This window comes from Vicugna pacos, chromosome 16, assembly GCF_048564905.1.
Source record: "Vicugna pacos chromosome 16, VicPac4, whole genome shotgun sequence".
Lineage (NCBI taxonomy): Eukaryota > Metazoa > Chordata > Mammalia > Artiodactyla > Camelidae > Vicugna > Vicugna pacos.
The window spans coordinates 8536800-8556977 of record NC_133002.1 but is presented as its reverse complement, the minus strand read 5'-3'; the positions used below and the strand labels follow the sequence as shown (position 1 = coordinate 8556977).

At 47.6% G+C, this 20178-nt stretch overlaps 1 protein-coding gene and 1 non-coding gene across 2 annotated transcripts; one reads left to right on the top strand and one right to left on the bottom strand.

Moving 5' to 3' along the window:
• The first annotated feature begins 9187 nt into the window (after positions 1–9187).
• TRNAA-AGC (transfer RNA alanine (anticodon AGC)) lies at positions 9188–9260 on the top strand. The gene has a single exon. It is a non-coding gene; the product is annotated as a tRNA-Ala (tRNA).
• A 2720-nt stretch (positions 9261–11980) lies between these two features.
• LOC102539967 (asialoglycoprotein receptor 1) lies at positions 11981–14959 on the bottom strand. The gene is made up of 8 exons (XM_031676234.2): positions 14846–14959; positions 13657–13773; positions 13425–13520; positions 13271–13342; positions 12964–13050; positions 12718–12869; positions 12536–12642; positions 11981–12396 (listed from the first exon to the last, which is right to left on the bottom strand). Exons 1-8 carry the CDS (start codon positions 14910–14912, stop codon positions 12240–12242), a joined length of 855 nt encoding a protein of 284 aa, XP_031532094.1. The 5' UTR covers positions 14913–14959; the 3' UTR covers positions 11981–12239.
• Positions 14960–20178: the final 5219 nt, after the last annotated feature.

Genomic DNA, 20178 nt, shown 5'->3' with positions numbered 1-20178 from the left:
AAAAAGAGATATAACTGCAGATATAGCAGAGTAAAAAGAGGGTGGAGGGTATAGCTCAGTGGTAGAGTACGTACCTAGCACGCATGAGGTCCTGGGTTCAATCCCTGGTACCTTCACCAAAAGTAACAAATAGATAAATCTAATTACTTACCCTGCAAAAAAAATTAATTAAAAAAAAGAAACAGGATACTATAAACAATATTGGGACAATATCTGAAAATGGAAATGGAATGGACAAATTACTAGAATAAACACAATCTTCCAAAAATTACCCAAGAAGAAATAGAAATTCAAATCATTTACAACAGCAAAACCTTGAAAACAACCCAAATGAGTATGAGAGGAAAATTAAATTGCGAGCAGGGGAGATTGTAGTTTAGTCAAAAAGTGGAACACCTCTGTGGTTTTATATGGAAGTAAAAATATTTCTACATATATTAACATGGATACATCTCACAAACAAAATGCTGAGTGAATAAACGCAATTTGTAGAATGCTTTGTAAATAGAATTACATGTCTTTAAAGTTTAGAAACCCACAAAATAATACCATTCATTGGTAATGGGCACAGACATAAAAAATTAAAGTACAAAAACTTGAGAACCACACCCATTAACTTCAGGGTGGTGGTTACCTAGGGAGAGAAAGGGACGGGGGTGGGACAGGATGGGACTGGAAGCAGGTACCTGGTGGCTTTAAGTGGGTGCATATCTCTTTAAAAATATATCAGAAATACATACAACCAAATAGTAAGACCTATGAAAGCTAGATGCTGGGTATGAGGGTTATTTTTTTCTCTACGTTTTTCTGTGGTTTTGAAATATCTCCTATTGTTTTATTTAAAAGAAAATAGGAGATGAAGAAGTGAAGACAATGAAAAAGGCAACTCAAAGAGTTTTGCTCTAAAGAGAAGTGGCAGGGCAGTCGCCGGCGTGACACGTGGTCCACAGGGTGGGCGTCTAAGTGGGGCTGGGGGAGCTCGGTTGTAACTCACGGGAATGATTCAGGAGGGAGAGAAAACTCACGGGTGCAGACAGGGGTAAGCCCTGAAGGAAATGCATGGGCGTGGGCTCCACAGCCTTAGATGGGAACAGAGCCATGACACCAGCCCGTTAACAATAAGGGAAGGAGGGTGTGTGGGAGATGCAGGCTTGGTCGCTGGAAAACATGGAGGTGGAAAACTTGGAGATGAGTGAGGCTCCTCGGCTGCTGTAACACCACAAAGCGTGTTTCTCACTCACATCACAGCCCAAAGGAGGACAAGGTTCCTCGCTGGAGTGGCTCAGGGGTCCAGGCGCCTCCCTTCCTCGGCTCTGTGGCCCACTGGGGCCTCCTTGGGTTCCCTTCCATCTGGTCAGCTGAGAAGCAAAGATCAAGAATGAGAAGGACCAAGTAGGACACCTTATGGCCAGGCCTGGATGCACGCAACAGAGCAGTACAGGCCGGAATCCAGGCTTGGGGGTGAAGCCCCCCGCGACGTGGCAAGAGGAGCTCGGATCAGTGACTGTCCAGGTGGCCGCCATCACAGAGCATGACAGAGTCTCTCATCAGATCTGACATTCTCTCAGTGAAATAAGCAGCAAGGTTGTCGACTGAAAGGGAGGAAGGCTCAAGAGAGGAGAAAGTATGAAGCGATGATCTTGAGAGATGGAGAGCAGATTGAATCTGTAGGACTGCCGGGCGATTGAATCTGTAGGACTGCTGGACGGGGCTGAAGATTCACTTGAAATTGGTCACAATTTTAAAGTCAGACAGGTCATCATGCGGTGGTGTTTTGGTTGGTAATGGGCCTGCTTCCTCTGGCCATACTCAACTGCCCAACTGCGGGACCAGAGCCAGAAGAAAAGAATTTAGCTGGGGTTGGAATTTTGCCTGGTGAGAAAGAGCAAGGGGAAAGCGGAAGAAGGGAATTCAGGGTATGAAAGGATTTTAATTATAATTTTAATTACAAGTACTTCAAGTTCACTGAGAAGGGCAGTGAACAGGACAAGGGAAGGATAATGGAAAAGAGGACAATGGGACTGAAAGTTCCATGCTTCTATGCATGGCTTGGTCTTCCTGGTGACCAGCCACCATCCTGAAGCTATCCAAGAGCCCCCCCAAGAGGAGCCTCGTTAGAACAGAAGATGCTCTTACAACCAAAGAAATTCCAAGGTTTTTAGGAGCTCTGTATCAGGAACTGGGGGTGGACACTAAATATATATTTCTTGTCATGTCACAACTATCTATTAATTCCTATATGTACTTGGATGTGATAGACATCTATTGTTTGGTTTGCCCCCACATCCAACCCCTAATCACCACATTTCTGTGAACTCTCTGCCTACCTTTCCATGTGGTCTCTGTGGCAGCCGCCATGAACTGACCCTGCCCTTGGCTCCAGCTTATTGGCACAGAGTTTGTCAGCTGACCCGCAGCCAATCAGTATCTTCCTTGGGAGCTGAGCGAGGGAATATGTAAGGTATAAAACTCAGGACTATTGTAAGCACGTGAATTGAAGAGCAGAGAAGCCAGCCTACAGTCAGAGAACAGGCAGATGCTCTGAAAGCAGCAGAGCTGATGCACAGACAGAACTTCCTGGGTCCCTACAGAGCACAGAGGCCCAGCTGCACCCTGCCCCAAGACCCTGTGGGATAGTCCACAATCCTTCTGATAAACTCCTTCTTTGTATAAGCTGGTTCCCCTTGGATTTCTGTCACTTCAAAACAAAACAGCCCCTACTAATCCCCTGGATCCATTTCTGGAGTCTATTTCATGTCACTGATTCATCTGTCCGTCCCCAGGACAGTGCCAAGTGTGTTTCAATTACTTACCTTATATTTGAATATCTGTTAGGACAAGTCCCCTGATTGTTGTTTTTTAAAACATTTTTCTGTGGGCTGTTCTCACACATTTATTCATACTGTCAAATTCCCCCCAAAAATGCATAGGAATTTTGATTCCGATAACTTTGACTTTTACATTAATTTAAGGGAAAATGAAATCACTGCTCTGTTGAGACTCCCTAGCCAAGGGTAAGTTGGTTGTATTCCAGTATTTTTCTCACCTCCATTAGAGTTTCACAGCTGTTTCCATACACACCTTGCACATTTTCTAAGTTCATTCCTAGGTGTTCTATGTATTGGCATCTTGCATCCTCATCCATCTTTCTGGAGTTGGAGTTTGGGGATGGGGCTTGCAGTAGGTACCTCTGACGCCCCACATCACACCCCCTTGCCTGCCACTGACTCAGCCACAGCAGAGGTGGACAGGGCTACGTGAGCTCGGGCAGCTCCTCCCGCTGATGGCGTCCCACCTCCAGCCTGAGCCATACCTTCTACCCCGGCGCCTCCCCCAGCGCCGCTCCACTCAGAGCCGTCCTGCCAGCACAAGTCCAGCCCAGACCCCTGAGGAGTTAACACCACAGGAAACCATGGAGAAATGCTCCAGCACCTCTCCTTTAGATCCAAATGCTCAGGAGATGCTGGGAGCCTCACTGGCCAAAACATGCGGTAACCGTGGTGACACGTCCCATGGATTTGGTCTTCCCTCCCCTGTCTCACTACCCCCTCCTCCCCTCCTGCTTTCTGGAACGAGCTCCCCAGAAAACTCCCTCCCTCAAGCCTTTCTCTTAGCGAAAGAGCCTTCTTGGAGAGACTCAAACCAAGACAGACCTCCTATGAGATTCTGACTCACGCGAGGCAGTGGAGTTTTATAGGAGAACCACTTGAGCTGGTTGGCTTCCCTGTGGCCAAGAAACATCACACCGCCTCCACATGGGCGCTGAACTGAGCTGGGACCAGTTGGCGAGAGTGAGCACCAGGGGGCAGTCCTTTCAGGGATACAGCTGAGGTGCAGGAAAAGCTAACTTGGCTTCAGGGCAGGGAATCAAAAACTCCTGACGTAAAGGTGAAAATAGGAGTAAAAACCATAGCAATTTTTTCCTTAAAAATACAAAACAAATCTCCTGATGGACACGGTTTCCTCTCCTTCCCAGCACGCACGTGCATGGGTGTGTGTACACACATATAGACACACAGTCACATACATACCTACAGACAGACACGCACGCACACATGCGTACATGTACACACACACGTATCAGGCTGTCACCCCAATATTCTTGAGTTTTCCAGCCTTTGGAGTCTTACCCATCTCTTTAATACTTCTGACCAGCCTGTAACTCCTCCACAGAACTACATACCTGGTTTGCCTCTTCCAAATTCAGGCCACAGCCCCTCCCTTTATCCCCCAAAGCACAGTTAGCTGGAGGCAATAAAGAGGAAGTTAAGACAATGGTCAGAGAGGGGCCAGGAGGTCAGCTGGGGAATTTCTGATGGAAAAGTCTTTGAATTTAGACTGGGGCGGGGGGAGCTGACTGTACCAGAGAGAAGCAACAGTCACTGGAGGGATTTAAGGAAACATTAGCAATTGCAAAGGATTTTTGGCAAGGATACTATATATATGGGATTATATGGTATATTATTTTGCAGCCTGGAATTTTTTCATTTTTTTAAGTGGCAATTTCTTTTTATGTATTTATTTATTTTGGGAGGGAGGGGGAGGTAATTAGGTTTGTCTTTTTTTTTAATGGAGGTACTAGGGTTTAATGGAGGTACTAGGGATTGAACCCAGGACGTTCTAGGCATGCGCTCTACCACTGAGTTAGACCCTCCCCTCTCATTTAATCTCCTACAGACCTTAAGCATGAACTTGTCCCTCCAAGTAGTCCCGCAAATTTGCATCATACACTCCAGACTCAGCATCTGGGAGAGAGGGTCCAGTGGGCACTGTCTAAAGTACGACCCCGCCCCAGCTACAGCAGGGAGGCCCGAGGGAGGATACAGTCCCTGAAGCTGTTTGCGTCCTCAGGAATGCACGTAATGAGGGAGCCCCTAAAGTGGAGATGACAAATGTTTACTGTAATATCCTGGTTCTCTGTTGGGGTTTTTTTTTCCCCCTTGTTATTTTGTAGGAGTTCTTTATACTCTGGATATTAATTCCTTGTTATAAATGTTGCAAATATTTCATCCAAGTCTATCGCTTATGTCTAATTTTAGTGAAGTCAAATCTGAGCATCTTTTCCGTAGAAGCAAAATATTACTTCCCCAAATTGCTCTTTAAAAAACTATTATGTCCTATATTTCCATTATATTTCCATTTCCATTTCTGTCTGCAGGCCACGTTTTCTGATTCAGCTGCAGTGAATAAAATATGGACAAAAGTTGAGACAAGTATGGGGAACATCCACGAACCACTGCCCGCTTCAGCAATTATCAATGCTTGACCAGTTTTGTTTTTCCTACACCCACCCCAACCTACCCCCCCATCCTCCTGAACTATTTCAGAGCAAATCCCAGACATATCATTTCCCCTGTAAATATTTCAGCATGGATCTCTAAAATAGAGAATCTTCTAACTTAACCACAAACCATACTACTACCACACCAAAGATAATTGACAGTAATGCCTTATCCGAGTAGTATTTTAAATTACCTGATATTACCATAAGGTCTTTTTACAACTAGTCTATTCAAATCAGGATCCAATGTCCCCACATTGCAGGCACCGAATATGCCTCTTAAGGCTCTTTTAATCTATAACAGATTTCCCCGCCCTCTTTGTTTTCCCTTGCCATTTATTTGTTGAAGAAATCGGAAATTGGCTCTGTAAAATCCTCCTCCTTCTGGATTTGACTGAACACTCGTCTGTATGCGTGCTCCCCTCCCCACCGAAAGTCATATGAACAAGTAGTTAGAGCTAGAAGCTTAATTAGATTCAGGTTCAAGTTTCTCTGAGCAAAAAAAAGTCTTCCCCAGGTGATGCTGTGTAGCCCCCATTACATCAAAATAGGAGATACCTGATGTCTGCAATTTTTTTAAAAATTGACCCCCTCCTTTCTAATCATTTTATTCTTATTTCTCAACCTAGATCAGCCTCCAGAACTAGCCCGGGTGATGATTCACCAAGTCTTGGGTCCTGTTTCTCATCTCTCCCCATTAGGGACCCTGGCAGAGTGGACACTGACACGCGCACGTCCATTTTTCCTTCTGGGTCAGAGGTGATCTGTGAGCTTCTCCCACTCAGTTCAAGGCACACTCTCAGCTTCGGTCTGTTCAAGGTTCTTCTCTCATTTTGAACCCCCCACCCCCACCGCACGCTTCACCCTGGTCTCGTCCTATTCTTCTCCCTTCCTTAAACAACCACTTGAATGGAGTTGACATGTCCTTGAAAATGCGTAGATCCTGGAAATGCATGCGGTGCGATTGTGTGCACAGACTTTTAGCTTTTATCAGTGTTTTTGTGTTCTAGACAGCATTCTCTTTTTCAGTTTTTCATTCAATGCTGATTTTAGGTGTATCCATAATATTGTGTGTGTATGTCGTCACTAGGGTTTTTTTCTGTGCAAAACACTGTGGTCTTTTTTCCAGCTTTATTGAGATATGATTGATGAATAGAAATTGTATCCATTAGATTGTGATTTTTTGAAGTGTACAACGTGATGATTTTACACATATATGCATATATGATTCCCACAACCAAATAAATTAACACAACCATCACCTCACATGGTTACCATTTCTTTTGGTGTGGTCAGAGCCCTCAAGATTTACTCTCTTAGCAAATTTCAAGTATATGATACAGTATTGTTAACTCTAGTCCCCATGCTGTGCATTAGGTTCCCAGAATTTATTTCTCTTTTAACTGAAACTTTGTATCCTTTGACCAGCATCTCCCCATTGCTCCCACCTCCAGCCCACCGCCCCTGGCAACCATCATTCAACTCTCTGGTTCTATGAGTTCGACGTTTTTAGATGCCACATGTGAGATCATAAGTGAGTTTTTGTATTTCTGTGTCTGACTTATTTCACTTAGCATAACTTCCTCAAGGTTCATCCCTGCTGTCACAAATGGCAGGATTAGGGTTCCTTTCTTTTATGGCTGAATAATATTCCATTGTAGATATATATATATATATATATAATTTTCTTTATTCATTCATCCATCAACAGACACTTAGGTTGTTTCTGTATCTTGGCTATTGTGAATAACACTGCAATGAACATGAGGGTGCAAATATCTCTTCAAGACACTGATTTCATTTCCTTTGGTTATATACCCAAAAGTAGAATAGTTGGCTCATCTGGTAGTTCTAGTTTTCATTTTTGAGGACCCTCCATGCTGGTTTCCATAGTGACTGCACCATTAATCACTGTTCCTAAGTGTGGGACAGTAGCCTATCAGGCACACCCACCACGTCATGCTATCAGCAGGCACCTAGGTCCCCTCCAGTTCCTGCTGCCCAAACAGCACTGCTGTGAACCTCTCTGCAGCGTGCCTCAGTGGACCAGTAAGAGTGTGTATACCCAGAAATAGGATTGCAGGGATCATGGTATATGTGCATTCTTAATTCCACTAAATACCTTGCAGAATGGCTATTCCAATTTATACTCCCATCAGCAGTGAATAAGGTTCTCATTTCCCCCGCGTCCTTGCCAGCACTTGACTTCCTCTCTAATTGTTGTCAATTGAATGAGTGTAAAGAGATGGCTCAGCGATGTTTGTTTTAAATTGCGTTTCTCTCCTTACTAGTGATTATAAGCACGTCTTCATATGCACATTAGACCCCTGGGGTCCATCTTCTGTGAACTGCTGTTTATATGCTTCCCGACTTCTCTAATAGGTTTCCAATCTATTTCTTCCTCTCAGGGCTCCTTCAGTGCTGGATGTCTTCCGTTTGTCCTCAACATCCACTGTCTACCGTTCTCCACTCTTTCCGTGGCTTCAAAGGCTGTATGGCTGCATGAGCATGCTCCCTGGCCATCTGGCTTCCAGGCCAGGCAGGAGCTCAGAGGGAGGAAAAGGAGAGAAATGAATATACTGACTCCCCAGCTCCCTCCCTGGCAGGTGACTGTGGACTAAGTCCCTCCTGCAACCAGAAGTCACAGCTCCTGTATCTCCACGCAGCATCCTCTCTCTCTGGATTCCTGAAGACACTACCAACTCCCCACTGCTGGGATACCTGCGTGCCCGCCCTATTTTGGTGGCTTCCCTAATCCTGCTCACAGGATTTTGTAAATCCTCTCTTTATTAAAACATCTTCCAATTACCCATTTCACATAGGCCATCTGTTTCTTGCTGGGCACCTGATGGATACATTGTCATTGAGCTGAAAATTTTAATTTGCATGCAATTTCACTGATTTTTTTTTTCTTTTTTGGCTTTTTGGCTTTTTGGTATGTGCTTTGGAGGCCTTATCGTTGAAGCCCTTCTGTACTCCTAGATAGAAGATTCTCCTTCCTTTTTTTCTATTACTTCTGTACTTTCAATCTTTTATATTTAGATCTCAAATCTATCCATCATCCATCTTTGTATGTGTTGTTGGGTATGGATTTTTTTTCTTCATATGGAGAGCCAATTCTCCCAATAATATCTTTCCTCTACCAACTTGAGGTGCCTCCCTTATTATATATTAAGTTCCTGTTTACGTACATTTCTGTCTCTGAGCCTCCCATGCCGTTGGTCTCTGTCTGTGCTGTATCATTACCACACTGTCTTTATGGACACGGCTTTGTGGTATACTCTAATGCCTGGTAAGTCTAGTTTCCCTTTCTCTCAATTTTTGCTTTTTTTTCTCCCAAATTGACTTTTATCCTTCTGTGTGGGTTTTTTTTTTCCTTTAAATTTGTTGAGATGCTTTTAAAAATCCAGCTGAAATTTGTATTTTTATTACATTGAATTTACATATGAATTCGGCAAGGATTTTAGTCTTTTTTCTTGTCTACTTTTTATATATCATTATGATGATAGTTGACTGATACACCTGCTGAAGCCCCTTATTAGGCTGATTGTTTATTGATGCCATTGATTGTCCATGTGGATGATCGTATTGTTTCATCGCTTGCTTTCGTAGATGCACTTTTCTCTTTCTCTTCTCTCCTTTCTCTTGCCTGGAATGCATCACAGCTGGAGCAGGACAGTCGTCTTGGAACATGTGATAGAATCCACATGTTGAGAACAGCAGAGGAACAATGTAGAAGCGGTCAAGATCCTAAAAGATTTTATCATAAATAGGTGTTGAACTTTTGCCAAGTGTTTTTTCTGCATCCTGTAATTCTTCCTTTTGGACTCCCTTAATCTAGTCTTCTGTACTGCCTATGTCTATTTTATTAATAGATTTTTCTGATGTTAAACTATCTTTGGAGGGGGAGGGTATAGCTCAGTGGTAGAGCACATGCTTAGCATGCATGAGGTCCTGGGTTCAATCCCCAGTACCTCCATTTACAAAATAAATAAACAAAACAAAAAAAATTGAATAAACAAATAAATAAATAAAACTAATTACCTCCCGCCCAAAAAAGTAAAATAAAATAAAATAAATCTATTTTTTAAAACCATCTTTGGGTTTTTACTCAAGGTATATATGCTACTTGAACATGTTATCACTTTTAATACACCAGTGGATTGGGTTAGCTCAAATTTTATATAGGAATTTTACATCTTTGGTCATTATAGTGAAAATTCTCTATTTGAAATTTGTTTAAAACTTGCTTTATGGCCAAGTATTTGCTCAATTTTTTAAAAATGTGCCAGTGTACTTGAAAAGTGAGTATTCTGTAGCTGACAAGTGCGCTCAGCTAAATGCATCCACTGGCTCATTATACTTCAGCCTTCAAAACATCTGTGCTTAGTGATTTTTTTTTTGGTCTGCTTGATCTGTCAGTTACTGAGAGAGGCATTACAGTCTCCTACTGTGAATATAGATTTGCATATTTTTTCTTGTACTTCCAAATTTTTTTTTAATTGAAGTGCCACCTTTTTTATTTCATGTATTTTGTGGCCATGTTATTCAGTGCATGTATTTAACACTGGTATACCTTTCTGTTGAATAAAACCTTTTACCATTAGGAAGTGACCCTCTTATCTCTACTAATAGTTTTTGTTATAAAGTGTACTTTGTAAGAAAATTACGTCATTAGAATTTTCCTACCTTTTTTGTACTTTCACTTTCAAACTCTCTGTCTAGATATGTGTCTTGGGCATATGGTTGGACTTTATTTTTCATTCTGTCTGGAAGTTGTCTCTTCAAAGGATAATTTAGTCTTTTGCATTTAATATAATCAGCAACATATTTGGATTCATAACTAATCTTTTGATTTTTCTTATTTACCTGTTCTATTTTCCTCTCCTTCCTGTTTTCCTTCAGATTAATGTTTTTTTTCCTTCATTTCTCCCCTTTATAAATTTGGAAGCTATAAGCTCTGTTTCTAAGGGATTAACCTAAAAATTATAACCCTGGTAGGAGAAACTGTCTTTATTCTGCTGTTTCAAATCTGATTTTGTTATATAATTACATCCTCTGCATCTGTGCTTCTGTGACCTTTCTCCTCTCTAAAGTCATGTTTGTTTCCTTTTTTCTCCTCCATATTTATTTACCTTTCCAAGAGTCAGATTATTCTTTTGTTTATGATATCCACATTTTTATTTTCTAGTGCATTAATTTTTGCTTTTTAAAAAGAAGTTCCTCCTATTTTGCTATCCTCTTTTCAAGTGTCTTGATTTAAAATGTAGCTTATTTCAATTCAGCCTTTCTTATTTTTTTAATAAATGCCCTTAAGGTTAAATAATTTTCCTTTTGCAAATTTCTTCATAACATCCCACAGTCTCGGTATGTAGTGCTCTCTTGTTCATTTCTAAACCACTCGACTGTTTCATTTTTATTTCCTCTTAAAGTTGTCTAGAAAGATGATGAGAAATGGATGTTGATTGATCTTTTTTGGCTATACTTTTGTGTTCATTTCTAACCTTATTTTACTGTGGTCACAGCATTGCTCCTTTTTAGAATCAGTGTAGGTTTTATTGGTGGCTAATACTTGGTGAATTTTGGTTGATAAACCCATAAGTAGCCATAAAGTCTTCATCTGTTTGTCCCGTTCACTCCCATCCTGGGTCGTAGATCCTATTTGTTTTAGGTTTTCTCTTCCATGGTATTGGTTTTCCTCCCACGCTGGTGACTCTGGGTTACGGGTTCCTGTCTGCATTTGTTGTATCTGTTACCTGTCTGTGGATGCTGCTTCTGATCACACTGGGGTGGTTCTGCTCCTGGGGGCATTGCTAGAGGTAGGATGGCCCCAGTGAAACCCAACAGGAGACTGCAGAGCCCTGCCAGGTGCAAAAGCCCTTCCGTGACCTTTCTCTTGTTTGTTAAAAAAAAAAAAAAAAAGTTGTGATCTCCCGAGCCTCCCCAGAGTCACAAAAGAGCAAATTTAAGCGGTTAATGACTAGGACAAAAGAATCACTGAATCTTTAGTTCCTCCCTGAGGGACAGAGGTAGCAGTATCTAATGAATCTTCCTGGGTTGTTTTGCAGATACTAAAACCACCACCAAATGGGAAAAGCTAACTGAGTAACGACCAGACTGTAGCCAAGACATAAGCTGCTCCATCTTGAGCAATCCTGAGTCTATGGCTTGGAGAATTCCAAGAACTGGCCTCAAGGAAATGGGAAAAAACCACCCCTGGAACTGAAGAGTAACTGTGCTTAAAACAGTCAAGATGACACTGATCAGACTACTGCATGACCAGTTCCAAGATGATTGTTGCATGTAGCCCCTGAAACTCCCGTTTAAAAGCTTTTGCCGCTGATCATCGAGGGGAGATAGTTCTTTGGGAAATGAGTTCATCTTCTCTCCAGGATTGCCGCCTTCCTCAATAAAGCTATCTTTCCTTTCACCCAGTGCTTGTCTCTCAGTATTGGATTCCTGAGCCTTGAGCAGCTGAACCTGAGTTCAGTAACACCAGGAACAATACCATTTTACAGCTGAGACTGAGAGAGCAGACTAACCTACCCTAACTTACATGCCCATAAATAACAAATGCAGGCCACCTGGCCCGAAGCGCAGCCGAACTCAGGGTGATCGCTGCCTGCCCTAGGCTTCCCAGTGCCAGCCAGCCCACTCCCAATTCCTAATCCCCATCAAGCAGACAACTCAGAATGTTTAGTGTATTTCTCTTCTTTTTACTCTAAAAAAAAAAAGTCGACAATAATAACCTGCAAACTACAGAAAGTGGCGTGGTTTTGATATTTCCGCCCCTCCAAACATTATTCTCCTTGCCTCAGACACCACCCTTTCTCTTCCCTCGAAATCTTAGATGAAAATCCCCCAGAAAGTGGAGGAGGCCCCCCATAGGAGGGTCCCCAAGCCAGGGCCCCTATGGCAGTTAAAGGCTTTGCGGAAATAAATTAGGGGGAGGGGGGTGCTAGCTGTCCCTGCCCCGCTTTGTCTCGCAGACCCAGCGGTAGGGCCTCTGGCAGACGTCATCGTTCCAGCGGCCGTCGTCGGTGAAGTGCGCACAGTCCTCGCCTCCCCCGAGCCCGTGCCCGTACCAGTCGTCCGGCTGCTCTGGTCTCCAGTTCCTAGAGAGACCAGACGGATCCGGGCCCCAGGGGGCCAGACCTTCAGCCGATTGGAGGAGCGCCCGGCGGCCTGGGACCTGCCAGGCTGGGACGGTGGGGCACAAGCGGAGCCGAAAAGCTGCGGGACGCGCACACTCACTTGAAGCCCGTCTCGTAGTCCGTCCCGTCTACCCATTTCCAGGGCCCGTTTTGGTCGGTGAGGCCCATCCAGGTGTTCACGGGGCCCATGTGGTGCTGGATAAATTTCTGGGGAGAGAGGAAGGGGTGGTGACCTCTCCTGAGACCCTCCAGCCTCCCAGCTGAGCCCTCCCAGGCCCTCACCTGCTCCTCCCAGGAGCCGACCACCACCAGGTGAGCGCTCTCCAGCTCGCAGTACTTCGCAGCCTCAGGCCAGGGCTTCCCAGAGCGGGAGAACCAGTAGCAGCTGCCTTCATAATCCATCCAGTTAACTGGGCAGCAGGTCCCTTCGGAGCCTGGCAGGGGGAAGTGGGAGGGTGGGCAGAGGAAAGATGAGAGGTTGAGGGGAAGTGGTTAGGAAAAACAAGGCTGGGTGCCCCGCCTCCTCACCGTTGCCCTGGAGGACAGCCAACTGACAGCTCAGGCTTCGCAGGTCAGCCACAAACTGTTTCACGTGGAGCAGCAAGCTGGAGTGATCTGGGGAAACACGGCAGAGGGGGAGTGGGGAAGAGAGTGGGGGAGGGAAAGGAAGTCCCTATGACCACTGGGGCCTGAGAAGGCTCTGTCATCTCTGTGCTAGGGGCCGAAGATCAATCAGAGATGCTCCTGCCACAAGGCTTCTTGGTTTGGCCTGAGAGACCCCTGCATCCTGGGCAAAGGCACACTCGCGCATGCGCACAAACGCTCCCTCGCTGACCTTCACTCAGGTCCTGCTGCTGTTTCTCCAGCTGGGACTCCAGGGACTTCATCTTTTTGCCCACATTTCCTCCTGGGAGAGAGACTTGTTTAGTGTCTCAAGGTCCCTACATTCCCAGCCGCGCCTCCCAGCTCTGCCCCCCAGCCCTCCTCACCCTGGATGCTCAAGGCCTTGACCTGGGCATCTGTGCTCACTGTGAGATTGCTGAACGTCTCTCTAAGGGCCCGCAGCTCCTCCTGCAGCTTGGAGTCTGGGCAGAAGTTGTGAACAAGACAAAATCAGGAGGCTGTGTCCACCATCACAGCAGCCAGCCCTTCCGCAGCCACTTCCCCCACCCCAACCGCCAATATTGCTCCCTTCCCAGCCCATCCCCCCAGAGAACCCACTTTGGGATCCGATCACACAGACAACCACCAGCAGCAGGAGGCTAAGGCCCATGGAGAGCAGGAGCAGGCGGGGTCCCGAGCAGAGACGGCGAAAGAGTGATTGGGGAGGAGGCGGCCCTGCAAGAGGAGAGGGCGTCAGGGGCTCAGGGACAGAGGGGAGCCTAGGCCAGCTCTGAGGTCCTAGGAGCAGCCTGAGCCTCCTCTAGCAGACTAGGAGGAAACATACAGATTAAGAAATCTGGGCGGTAGGTGACCCGAAGAATCCCGAGGAAACGGGAGGTGGGGAACAGTGAGAAGTCTTGACCTGCTTTAGTCCTAACCAGGCCCTGGGCATTTGCTGACACCTAGTGGCCGAACTGAGTCACCGCATCACATGAGCTCAGCCTGGAGGATGGATTTGGCGAGCCGGAGGAGACCGCGGGGGCTGGGCAGCCTTGCAGGTGGGGCGAGAGAAGTGAGTTTCTTGCTCTCCCCATGAATCCCACTCCTCCTCGTTGGCTGGGCGCAGGGAGATGAGGCAGAGTAACTAGACTTCAGGTCCCTCAAGTTGCTCCCACCCGGGAGTCCTGTGAGCTGGAATATGGGGGCCTCGGCTCCATCCTTGCCAGCAGCCCTTTTCCCCATTAAAGAAAACTGCCCACTCCCATCCGCCAAGAATGTCAACCCGGCGGCCCATACAGCATCCCTGCTGCCAGGAGAAAGGGGGGTTGTTTTTCGATGTAGAAAGACCTCATCCTCCCCTCAACCTTTTCACAGAAATCTTACCCCTCAACCAAACTCATCCCAGCACCTTGTGCACTCACACTCACACACTCATTCACACTCACATACACACACTCACACACATACTTACACACTTGGCCAAGGCTCACAGGGTGTTGGAAGAGGAAAGGAGAAAGGGGTCTAACTTCCAGTTACTGCCATGCCCCTGGGCACCCCCCTCCCCAGGGTCCTGAGAAGCAGGTGACAAGGCAAGGGACAGGAGGGTCATGCAGAAGCCTTGGGGCACGTGTCACCAAGAAAGGGAATCCAGCCCTACGCCCTGCATCTCCCCTAGGAGAGACGGCTCAGACGCCGCCGGGTCCTTGTAAGTGGGGCAGACCCAGAGAGAGGCTGGGGGCACAGAGAGGAACAGCAGCTGGGGCCACATAATCTTGCCTTTGAGAAATGGGGGGAGATGTCCCCTCACCTTTTCTGTGTTGATGGTCATTCTCCTCGTTGTCCAGATGCTGAAGATCTTGATATTCCTTTGTCATGGTAGGGCCAGCTGGACCTGGGACCAAGTCAAGGCTGGGGTTAGGGGCTGAGGCTGGGGCTATGTGGAGTCCTTCGTTTTTTCTCCCTTTCCCTCCCAGGATTGACATCCAGAATCTATCTTCTGAAGATTTCCCACCCAGTCCCCACCCGTCCTGTCACGGCCCCCCCATCCCCTCCCCAACCTCACCCACCCCCAGTCAGTTCCCCTGCCTTTCTTCCCCTTTTACTTGCTGAATGTCTTGAGGTTGACTCCTAGGTCCCTCAATGCTGCGCAGATCCCAGGCTAAGAGACAGGCCGAAGGCTGGAGGATTAGGGTGTGCAGACAGCCCTGGATGGTCAGGGGGAGGGGGTAGGGTCCCTTCGAGGGCCCTGAGCCCTGTACGTCTATGTGTCTGTGTGTCTGAGTGTCTATGTGTCCAAACACACCAAACTTGGCATCTCCAGTGCCCAGGACTTTGGACGTAAACAGAGGTAGAAATGGATTTGGAACTCAGCGGGCGTGCGGGGGGGGGGAGCGGGGGATGGGTTGCCTCTTCTTTCCTTCCCAGGGACTGGGGAGTCTCCCGGTCTGTCCCTCATCCTCATCTCAGTCACGTCACTCCTCGAGGCCCGGTTTAGGGGGGAGAAGGCCAGGAGGGGCAGGGTGCATGTTGCTGTTTCCCCTCTGCCCCTCCCCCCTTTCACTTCCTGCCTCTGAATTTCCCAGAATCGCTGGTGTCTCCAAATATCTCTGATCAGGATCAGAGGGGTCGATCTCCGCTCTTGCCCAATCGGGCCTGTGACCCTGGCATATGAGCCTAGGCTCAGCTTTCTTGGGGTCAGCCCTCGGACTCTTCAGTTTCAAGCTGAGTGTCTCCACTCTCTGGGGAAGTAAAGTCCTCCAAGCTGAATGGGGGGCAGTCGGGGGACAGGCAGGCCAGCTGGCTTTTCCCACTCAGCCAGGATTGGTGCCAGAAAAGCTCCGTGGACCCCTGTGTGCTTTTCATTCTTAACCTCCTCCCACTAGCCCCAGAGCACATCCTTGTTTGATTCACAGGTAAGGAAACCCAGGCTCTGAAGGATAAGAGCTTACCCAGGGTCCCACTGCAAGGAACAGCAGAGGGAGGACTGGAACTCAGGCAGTTGGACTCCAGGGTCTGTGTGCTGCCCCCAGAACCAGATCGCACGCATCACCACAGCTGGGCCCTGCAGTCCCCGAGAGGCTGACAGTCGTCCTCACAGCACAGCCCCACGGCGGGTTCAGGGAGGGATGTGTTCAGAGAGGAGTGTGCGAATTGGAATTATGCTAAACTAGAAACTGGGCAATCTTAAAGACATTAATAAGATGTTAATAATTCTCACTTTAGGCCCCAAATGTGAAGTCACACAAATCCTATGTCACAGTTATTTCAATGAGAAAACTAGACTTGAGTTATGAGCGTTTACATTATGTGAGATATTCAGGAACACGTTCCTCACATAAAATAAGCAGGCCTGGGGCGCCCTCACTGGTCTATTTCTTGAAAACCTCTGTTTTACTTGCATGCGCTGGGACCGTGGCCAGGAATTTTGGTGACTGTTGGGCTGTTAATTTGGCTTTTCCTCATATGCTCACTCACAATCTGGTTTATTCAGACAAACACACCTACGCTGTTTCGGTCAGAAGTGGTCACCCTCACAGGAGCAGAGATGGGAAGGGAGCTTCCGGGCGATGGAAGCGCGCCACTTCTTGGTCTGGGCGTCGGTTTCAGGGGTGTGTTGTGTTCAGTTTGTAAAATGGCCGAAAGGTCTACACGTGATCTGTGCGTCCTTCTGTTCGCCTCTTACACTGGAATAAGATGTCCTTGAAAGCTGGTTCTACCCTGTAACCACGTTCCCGAACCCATTGATTAGGGAGCAGGGCTTGGACCAGTGCTGAAAAACACCCGAAGCCAACAGCTCTGACGTGGGAGTCACAGGTGATAAAACCCTGTGAAGAAAGCTAGACAAACCACACGGGACACTGAGTGGCTGATTTATAAGCCAGCCCCTTGTACAGTACCAGAGAGAATCCTCAGAAACCAGAACAGCCAAAAACAAAACTATGCACAATGGCGGTGGATGTATGCGCTCTGAGAATGCCTTACATTTAACCCTTTAAGAATATATACCTTGAATTACGCAAGGTCTTCAGAGACAGAGCACCGTGTGTTCATTTTCTATTGCTAACTAACAGCACACCCCAAACTTAGTGGCTTAAAACAGTGCCCTTTTGTTAGCTCATGGCTCTGTAGGGCTGAAGTCCAAGCAGAACCCCAGCTGGGTTCCCTGCTCAGAGTCTCACAAAGCCAAGCTTGAGGTGCTGGCAGGACCACATTCATTTCTGGAGGCAAAGGAGAAGAATCTGCTTCTAAACTCACTCAGGTTGTTAACAGCACCCAGTTCCTCGCAGCTATAGGGCTGAGGTCCCCGTCTGCTTGCTGGCTGCCAGCCGGGGCAACCCTCTGTTCCTAGGAGCCGCCTGCCTTCCTCATTCCGCGGCCCTTCCATCTGCAAGGTCCAAGACAGTGCCTGAAATCTACCTTATGCTCCAGATCTCTCTGACTCCCCCTGTGCTTTTAAAGGGGCTCATGGGATTAGATTAGGCCATCCTGGATAATCTTCCTGTCCTAAGGTCAACTGGTTACACAGCATACGCAGCTCTAGCATGGGAGTCAGGTGATAAAACCCTATGAAGAAAGCCAGACAAACGACACAATACACTGGCTGTACAACACACACAGCCATCTGTGAGGTTCACTGTAGCATAACAATTGTGGGAGCGCTATCTCAGCATGTTCACAGGTGCCCCAGATGATGGTGTGGAATCTTGGGGGCCACTGTTAGAACTCTGCCTTTTCACACAAGGTGACCCTGTCCCCTCTGAGTACACCTGCCCTGGGGATACAGAGCATGTGCGGAGAGCAATTCAGAGAGGCTGGGCGCCAAACCCAGGAATCCCACCTCCAGGGCGATGGAGAAAGGTTCCCTGGAGAAGGCCTGTGATGCTGGCCTGGCAAAACAGGAAGGACTTTCTCAGTAGAAACAAGCAAGTGACTTTGGGAAGAGGAAAAAGTAGAGGGAGAGAAATACGCAGAGGTAACCTGGGCCACCCTGAGAAGGGCCTGGAATCTCAGGGTGAGGCGTCTTGAATGTCATTCAGAAGCTCAGAGATCTCCAAAGTGGGGGGACATACGCCCCTGGGGGTCATAAGATCATCCATTAAATGTGGCAAGAAAACATTAGAACCTTTCTTATATACATGTTTATCCCTCTTCTTTAGGTTTCTGCTTGGGGATCTGTTTTATAATGTACCTGATAGAATTGCACAGTGGTACCTGTGTATCAGTGACCTACTGCTGTAAAATGATCACGCCCGAACTGAGCAACTTAAAACAAGGAATATTCATCATCTCACGTAGTTTCTGAGAGTTGGGAATCTTGGTGCAGCTGAGCCGGTTGGTTCTGCTTCAGAGTCTCCCAGGAGGCTGCAGTCAGGATGTCAGGCGGGGCTACATTCATATGAGGACTTAACCGAGGCTGGAGGACCGGCCTCCAAGGTGACTCACTCACATGGTGGGCAAGTTAGGGCCGGCTGTTGGCAGGAGGCCTCAGCTCCTCACCACATGGGCGCCTCCACAGGGCTGCTTGAGTGTCCTCACAGCATGGCGGCTGGCTTCCCCCAGAGCAAGGGATCCAGAGCACAAGAGCACAAGACAGATTTCCTTTACGACCTGGCATCAGAAGTATGGCTCCATCACCTCCACAATATCCTAGTGGTTACTCAGTGTGGCAGTGTGAACACTAGGGGGTGAGAATAATCAGGGTCCCTCTGGAAGGCTGGCTACCACCACATGGGTAAAATTATTAGGTGAGTGAATATATATTGGGGGACACGCACCCCAAAACATTTTACTGCTGAACAACACCTAAGTTACAGACTGTGACTACAGACTACAGGGGCCCCTGAAGAGTTGTTGGCAGGGCAGTGGTGAGGTCAGGTCTGTAAGCTGAACAATGGTCTGGCTTTGGGGTGGGTGATGGGTCGGAGGTGGGTCACTGAGAGGCAGGGAGCTCGGTCAGGAGGCTGCTGAGTTGGTCCCAGTGAGAAAGCGAAGCTTGAGGCCAGAGAGGGCAGGTCACATGGGCAGAACTTCGCAGAGGAATGTAGTGAACCTGGTGGCGGCCGCACATGTGGCGAAGAAAGGGATGGGAAGGGGGCGGTGGAGAGCAGTGTGCCTGGCCAGGGTCCAGAAGGCTCCTGGAGACCTCAGAGACTTCTGGGCTGGTGACACTGAAGGCAGAGTCATGGGTGTGGCCCAGGTGTGACAAAGTGCCATGTGATGAGGACACAGTGGAAAGAAAGCAGCCCAGGATGGAGTTCCTGCCCGTGGGAGAAGGAGAGGAGCCTCAAAACCACCGCAAGTTATACAAGCTGTAAAGTGGGTGTGACCCTCAGGGCCAACTCTGGGGACCTGAGCACCAGATTGAAAAAAGATGGTCAAGGAGAAAGGGTGCTGGGGCTGCTATCAGGGTGAGGCAAGAGGGAAGTGCTCTTCAGGCAGGTGGAGGGGGAGGCCTGGGCAGTTGAGGAACAGAGCAGGGTTGGGTGGACAGAGGTGGGCACATGCATGCTGTGAAGGAAGGATGCTGATGACTGGAGATCCCCAGGAAGGATGTTAAGGCAGGGGAAAGATGGTGCAGCAGAAAGAACCTGAAGGCCGCTGTCACACAGATGTGAGTTCACCTTCTCTGGAAAGTGGGTTTAATGCCCATCTCAGACAGTTATGTCAAGGTTAAATGAGCTAACGAGGGAAAAGCACTTAGCACAGTGCCTGGCACACACCAAGTGCTCTGCGCATGCCAGCTACTTCTAGCCTCATCACTTACAGCTCAGCCAGGAGCTGAGTCAGACCTCCAGGGCCTCAGCATGGCGGGAAAAGGGGAAGGTTGGGTCAGGAGAACAGAGCACGTCTCTCCCCAAATCCCAGAGTGTGGTCAGCAACTTCCCCAGGACAGAATCGGGGCCTTGGGGCATCATCTGAGTTAAGACAGTCCCCTCCCCTCCTATGGAGGAAACCTGAGTTCTGAGTCCCCGCAGGCCTTGCCCACACCTCTCAGAGCACTTTCAACCTCATGTTTGGACTAAGCCTGCCTCCCCTCCTGCCCCAGACCCAGAGGACTGGGACTACACCTCATGCCTCTCGGCACCCTCCGGGCTGCAGAGCCGCAGACCCAGCAGACCTTGAGAAGAGGCGACTGAACAA

What these genes read in the sequence shown, in the direction of transcription:
- LOC102539967 (XM_031676234.2), bottom strand. Translation starts at nt 14,912, where the DNA reads ATGACAAAGGAATATCAAGATCTTCAGCATCTGGACAACGAGGAGAAT. An exon ending in CAAGGCCTTGAGCATCCAGG is followed by an intron (nt 13,343 to 13,424) that starts GTGAGGAGGGCT and finishes TCTCTCTCCCAG; the next exon opens with GAGGAAATGTGGGCAAAAAG. An exon ending in TCGGCTCCTGGGAGGAGCAG is followed by an intron (nt 12,643 to 12,717) that starts GTGAGGGCCTGG and finishes CTCTCTCCCCAG; the next exon opens with AAATTTATCCAGCACCACAT.